This window comes from Myotis brandtii, unplaced genomic scaffold (assembly GCF_000412655.1).
Source record: "Myotis brandtii unplaced genomic scaffold, ASM41265v1 scaffold297, whole genome shotgun sequence".
Classification (NCBI taxonomy): domain Eukaryota; kingdom Metazoa; phylum Chordata; class Mammalia; order Chiroptera; family Vespertilionidae; genus Myotis; species Myotis brandtii.
The window spans coordinates 922,191-928,861 of NW_005361351.1; the positions used below are offsets into that span (position 1 = coordinate 922,191).

A 6,671-nucleotide genomic window follows, 5' to 3' on the forward strand; every position below is an offset into this window, starting at 1 on the left:
AGGATCTGGTCCCAAATTCAGAAATATATTAACAGCATCAAGTACCACCCACAGAGCAACTGATTTATTACTGTTTTTAGACTAAACTTGCTGATTTACAACTGGGTTCTGCCTCAAGTTATGTCAATAATAGCTGTGCAATGAAGCTTCAGACCAATGGAAGCCCAGCAGCTGACCAGGAGACACAGGCGGGAAGGATCCATTGGAAAATTAGCAGCAAGCTGGGGCTGTCCAGTGCCTGGCGGACCTACCTGCATAAAGTCCCCATGGGCAGTGCTACATAATGACAAGACTGCTGTCATACTAGGAATTTCTAACCACGGGGATTATATTCCACCCACCTTGTTTAAAATGGCAAGGAATAAAACATAACGTACACCCTTAGAGAGATTTCCACCGAAGGTGGTTAAAGTTAAAATGCTCGGTGGTTACAGGGGTCATTTTCAGTTATCTGGAAAAACCCTTGGCTCAAAGCACTTCTTACAGAAAGTGCAAGACAACCAGTGCATTGTCACTGGGGCCGGGCCTGTGTGTGAACTGTGAGTAGGCCCTGGGTCTGGGACAGAGAGTAGTGCGTGTCCTGCCAAGTTCCCAGGTGTGTCATTGACCAAACAAGAGGGGGAAAGACTGTTCTTGCCAACCGCCCCAACAAGTCTGGGCAAATTGTGGGCACTGAACACACAGCAGCCCGCGCCAGCAACCCATTCTGAGGGCAGAGCAATCAAACACACGATCCCCGGAACACAGACACGTGATGTGTCTCTTTGAACACAATCTCCATGAGAGTCAGGCCTCGGCACTTTCCCAGGTGACCCCCTGGGAGCCCAAGAACCACACCTGTGATTGCACAGGGATCTCAAATGGAAAGGTGGTCTCCTACTTCTGAGTCCTTAAGATGTGATCTTTCCTGCAGAATGAGATTCACCTGCAAATTCACTCCACAGCCAGGAGCTCCTGCTCGGAGGCAGGCATGGGAATGACTCGGTGAGCAGGACAGACTCCGTCCCCGGCATCAGTGACATCAGGTGCTTAACTCGGCTGTAGACTTTCTGAGAACTCGGTAGCCATCTGGGTCTGCTTCAAGAATGGTAGACCTGTGGCCAGGCGGAAGATGGCTTGGAGGAAACAAGATTTGGGCAAATGGATAAATGAGTGATAGTAATGGTCCTATTTACTGAGTATTGACCTGATGCTGGACACTGAGCTAATGCTTTCCCTGAAGCTCAGTTAACCTACTTAACACCTTATAAAGCAGGCACTACTATTATCTCCTTTAGAATTCAGGCGGCTGATGCTGGGGAGGTGAAGTCACCTGCCCCAGGCTACATAGCCTGTGACACAGGAAGCCAGGAACATGCCCCACAGCCGCCCAGTCCCAAAGCCAACCACTGTATTGCCTCTGTGGGGAGTGTGAGTTATGTTTAGGGGAATGGGCACAATGGGGGCTCGAAGCCCACCATCTACTGCTCACTCCTTAAGAAAGGCATGACAGAGGGTGGCCTCACGTGGGCACAAAATGATTCCCACATAGGCGCCTTCCGTGTTTCCAGGAGGTGGGATCTCCCTGGGGAAGGTCAGGGCGGTGTCAACACCAGAGACTGGCTCAGGGGTGAGGGACAAGCAGGTTCCAGCAAGTCAGGGGAGCCAGAGGAGTCTCCAGGACCTGTCTTACTGGTTTCTCACAAGTAGTTTGTCCACAAAGCCAAACAGTAATGGGAGTGCTGGAGTGTTTTGTTCCTGGGGTCAGGCTCCTGTGAAAACTGGAGCAGGCTTCAGCATTGGTTCTAAACATCTGAACAAAAGGACAGTCACCCCCTACACCCCCTCCCAACACACACACACACACACACACACACACACACACACACACACATGCACGCGGCCACTGCACCAGGCAGTCTGACAGTGACAACACCCCTTGCTCCAGGGCCTCCTCCTTCCTCTAACATCCTCAGAGCTTTCAACTCTCCTCAGTGAAGGAGACCTATTTCTCCTCCAGGACCACAGCTGTTCCCGCTAGGAAGGGTTTTTGTGGCAACAGTGCCAGGGAGATACACTGAGAGGGGGCAGGAGAGGGAATGAGTCCTGGGCATGAGACTTGACCTCCAACAGGGACACTGAGAAGGCTCAAAGCTTCCTCTAACAAACCTGCCCACTTCTCCCCTCTCTGACAAACCACATCCTCATTGGTTCCAGGTCCTTTAGAAAAATTGACTCCCATCAAGTGTGGTTATTCTGTGCCCCTTGGCACGGTTCATGCTTCTTACATGGCTCCATGGGGCTCAGCTGTGGGGCCAAGCAAGTGGCAGTCTCCCCAGCCTCGGGCTCCTGCGCCAGGCACACCCTCACTCCCATCACATGCAGGGTGCCTCGCAGGCCTGTGGATGCACTTTGGCTGTGAAGGTGTCATCAATATGAGGCATTTCTCTCCCACTCCCTCCAAAGAGCTGGGCTCTGCACCTAGGCCACTGTGAATTAAACCAGAAGAGGAAGAAAGGGGCTCCGTCAAGCTTAATTAGGGTTGGCAGTGAATGCCCCTTTTCCCAGCCTCAAGTTTGACTGTCAGATGCCCTGTGCTGTTGATCACTGGAGACGGCTAGCCCTGATGCTGGCCCAGGGCAACTGACCACTCACCCTCTTAGGCAGGAGGCTGAGCAGGTGAAAGGGGTGAAGAAATGATCTCAGTGTTGCTCTGAAAAGAGAAGGCACTGCCTTAGAGAGGAATGATGGGCCGAGGGTGAAGACATACTCAGCCAGAAGTCTGGCTCTTTCCCCAAATTCTGGGTGGCCTTGGGCATAGCACTTTACCCCCTGAAGCCCCCATCTCTACGTGGAGAGAATGAGTGTAACATGAATAATGGTCATTGTCTTCTTAGCTATATGATCTTTCTTTTCTTTTCTTTTTAATATATTTTTTTATTGATTTCAGAGAAGAGGGGAGAGGTAGAGAGAGATAGAAACATCAATAATGAGAGAGAATCATTGATCAGCTGCCTCCTGCACACACCACACTGGGGATCAAGCCTGCAACCCAGGCATGTGCCCAGACTCATAGGTCAATGCTCAACCACTGAGCCACATGGGCCGGGTTAGATGATCTTTCTAAACAGAAGCCTCTGCATCTGTTAGGGCTGACTCCCAACCAGTGTTCAGAGCCATGGGCTGTTTGATGCTCCAGGCAGACAAATTTACTATATCCGTTCAATCAAGCAAGGTATAATAACAAAATTGTGAGTGAGGTCCCCCTTCAAGTGGGTATTTTCTGGAGTGTTGGTTGACATCAAACATGAGCCAGCTCAAGACTACCTAAGAGATTTGTCACAGAATAATAACACCTTCTGATGATCAAAGTACTTTGACCTTTGATCCTAAGTGCCCTGATCAGATATGGCGGACATATTATCCTACTTTATAATGAAGATATGGAAACCCAAGTTAAGTTTCCCAAATCAGATATGGAGCTTGAACCAAGAACCCAAGTCTCTCCCTTGCCTTACCATGTGTTATTTAATACCAAGGGAAAACAAGAAAATAATAATCAAAAGTCCTGCTAATAAGATAAAAGAAAAGGAAATTTAAAATATAGATGTGTATCTTCAAATAGCCTTAAAAAATAAATAAAGGAGCTGGGCTGCTCCAGTTATTAGGAGCTCCACCCTTCCCTTGTTGCCTGCGGAACAGGAGCTTCCCTGTGCTGGTGTCTTAGGTGGACTCACACGCTCCAACCGATACTGATTGTCAGTTTCAGTGAGAAATTAGTTGCTCAATAAGTATTAAGGCATCAGTACTACTTCAGCACAAATGAGATAGCAATGCTTCTTCTAGATGTCTTTATAAAAGGAGCTGTATAACTGGAACATTTCCCTGGTGTTTCTCTCCATCTGGGTCCCCTGGACTTGGTGTGGGCTGGGGTGGGTGTGCAATGCTGAGGGGTGGAAGGTGCTTGGCTGGCTGCTCTACAGGGAAGGAGAGAATCCTCAGTGTGTTTGATGGGCTGAACCAGAGAGAGATGGAATTGATCACATTTCTCAGTTGGAGGGTGAGGGAGTTTGTTCCTTACACACAGGCAGGGGTGGGGAGGGTCACGGGAATTTATAGGGATCAAGAGTAGTTTTGCTCGAGAAAGTCACCATGGGGACTCCAAGGCAAATGTCCCTTCACAGCCTTGGGTCTCACTACCTAAGGACTTGGGGACGATCCCCAAGGGCCGAGCTCTTGGTCTAAACTCTGCTACTCAGAGCAGTGGGGTTTCCTTCCAAAGAACAGACCAAACTGTGAGCTGGGGAGGTTCCCAGACTGGCGTTCTGTGCTTAAGGCCAACTCTTAGTAAACCTGCAAGCTTGGCCACGTTAGCAGTTTCAGTCAACCCTTGTACGTCCTTCTACCCTTGAGCATCTTCAGGGGCTGGCCTGCTCGGCCAATCACTGCTCTCTGGTCTCAGGCAATACTCTCCTGTGAATGTAAACAAGCACCCAATTCTTCCTTGTGTCTGCACAGAGAACCTTGGACTTAACGCTAGAATGAATCAAGTTAGAGAAAGATTTGTTCCTGGGGTCAGGCTCCTGTGAAAACTGGAGCAGGCTTCAGCATTGGTTCTAAACATCTGAACAAAAGGACAATCACCCCCTACACCCCCTCCCAACACACACACACACACACACACACACACACACACACACACAGACACGTGGCCACTGCACCAGGCAGTCTGAGGACAGGAAGCCTTTCCTCACCTCTGAAGTCACACTTGGCACTTCAAGATGTTTAATAAACAATTCTCAGCACCACCTGCGTGCCAGGTTCTGAATGTCACTCGGCTCCTCGCTTTCTCAAAGCTACAGGCAGCTGGCCACCTCCTCCATCTATAGATTGTTGACACCCTGGACTGGGCATTTGATGACACCCTGGTAGCATTCCACTCAATCCTAGCTCCACCTGCCCCCACGGGTCCTGCCCTGTGGGACAAGAGCTGGACAGCAGCCCCGAGAGAGGGCAACAGGAACCCTGGCCACAGGGATCCACTCCTCCAGGGCAGCTGTGCCCACTGAGGAGGCTCCCTTCCCCTTGACAGCCTCAGGCTCTATAAATTGGGGAGTCTGTCCTGACCACTCAGCTTGGTGGGGGGGGGTCTCTGTGAGAGTCGCCTGACAAAAAGCTTCTGGGTCAGGAGAAGCTGGCAGGCCCATGGCCCCAGGTAGCTCCCCCAGCCTCTCCAGGGCGGGCCCTGCCACTCCAATTCCTGCATTTCTTGTCTGCAGCTGGTCTGTCCCTCCTGGGAGGAGGATTTTGCCTGAGGATGTGGGGTGGGTGGGGAGCCTGCCTCCTCCCTTTGCTCCGACAGCAGAAAAGGAGGGGTTCCCACCCCTTTGTAAGGCTGCTGCCCGAGCTCTGCCCTCACACAGACACAGCTCGTCCCAGCCACTGGTCCACAGTTCTGACGAGAGCCCTTTGAACTGGTTGGCAGCAAGCAACATGGCAGAGGAACTGTCTAAAGAGCAGGTGGCTGACTTCAAGGCGGCCTTCACCAGGTTCGACAAGGACGGGGATGGCAAAATCAACGTGGAGGAGCTGGGCGCCGTCATGAAGTCCCTGGGCCAGAACCCCTCGGAGGCCGAGCTGAAGGAGCTCATCGCCCGGGTGGACACTGACGGTGACGGTGCCATCAGCTTCCAGGAGTTCCTGGCCGAGATGGCGAAGAGGATGAAGTCCTGGGGCAGCGAGCAGGACATGAAGGTGGTCTTCCGAGCCTTCGACCTGGACGGCGATGGCCACATCACAGAGGACGAGCTCAAGAAGGCCATGGTCCAGATAGGGCAGAATCTCTCCCAGGAGGATCTGGAGGCCATGATCCGGGAGGCGGACGTGGACAAGGATGGCCGGGTGAACTATGAGGAGTTCTCACGAATACTCAGCCGGAAGTGAGGCCCCATCCGGTGTCTCCTCTGCTTGACTCTGGTTCTGTGGCCCCTGCTTGTGCCCTGGGGACACAGAGGGAGTCTGGGTGGTGGGACACCTTGCCTCTCTGGGCCTGGGTTCTGCGCTGTTGGGATACCCTCTGTGCCTAGGGGGCCTAGGGCTTCTCCTGTGAATAGGGGTGCTCCCTACCTCACAGGGCTGTTGTGAGGAACCCCAAAGCCAAGTGGTGATCCAAATAAAAGGAATGTGAGCTCCAAGGGCGGTGCACTGGCGCTTGAATGTTTGAAGGGTGGCATGTGGGATTCTTTCACTGGTTCCGGTGGGAGAACCAACCTGAACAGGCCAGATGTCTGCCTGTTCCTCTCTTCGTGGTCTGGGTGAGGTGAGGAGTGGAAGAGGCATGGTTCTTTGCCTAAGCTTCTGGGCTAAGGTCAGAGCATGGACCCCAGAACTGGGACACTGCTTCCAGCACAAACAATAAAGTTGACCATGCTTCGAATACAGCCAACTGTTGTTTAGATTCAAATTATTTTTTTAAAAAGTGTGTGTGTGTCCTGTATTTGAGATGCAGGGTTGTGTAGATTTGAAAACCACAAAGGTGGAGGTGGCCTCACTGGAATGAAGGCAGGAGAGTGGGGAAGTGGAGACAGGTGCTGTGATGGGAAAAGGAATTGTGCAACTTGAGGTGGGGCTACTTGCCCTAGATCCCAGGGGCCAGGGCCTAGGGAGTTTCCAAGCTGAGAGCCAACCATCTG

General features: G+C 51.8%; 1 protein-coding gene across 1 annotated transcript; it reads left to right on the top strand.

Moving 5' to 3' along the window:
• The first annotated feature begins 5,285 nt into the window (after nucleotides 1–5,285).
• Nucleotides 5,286–6,424, top strand: CALML5 (calmodulin-like 5). Its single transcript, XM_005869508.2, has one exon. The coding sequence runs from the start codon at nucleotides 5,473–5,475 to the stop codon at nucleotides 5,920–5,922; it is 450 nt and encodes a 149-aa protein (XP_005869570.1). The 5' UTR covers nucleotides 5,286–5,472; the 3' UTR covers nucleotides 5,923–6,424.
• Nucleotides 6,425–6,671: the final 247 nt, after the last annotated feature.

Coding starts and splice junctions, on each gene's coding strand:
- CALML5 (XM_005869508.2), top strand. CDS start 5,473: ATGGCAGAGGAACTGTCTAAAGAGCAGGTGGCTGACTTCAAGGCGGCC.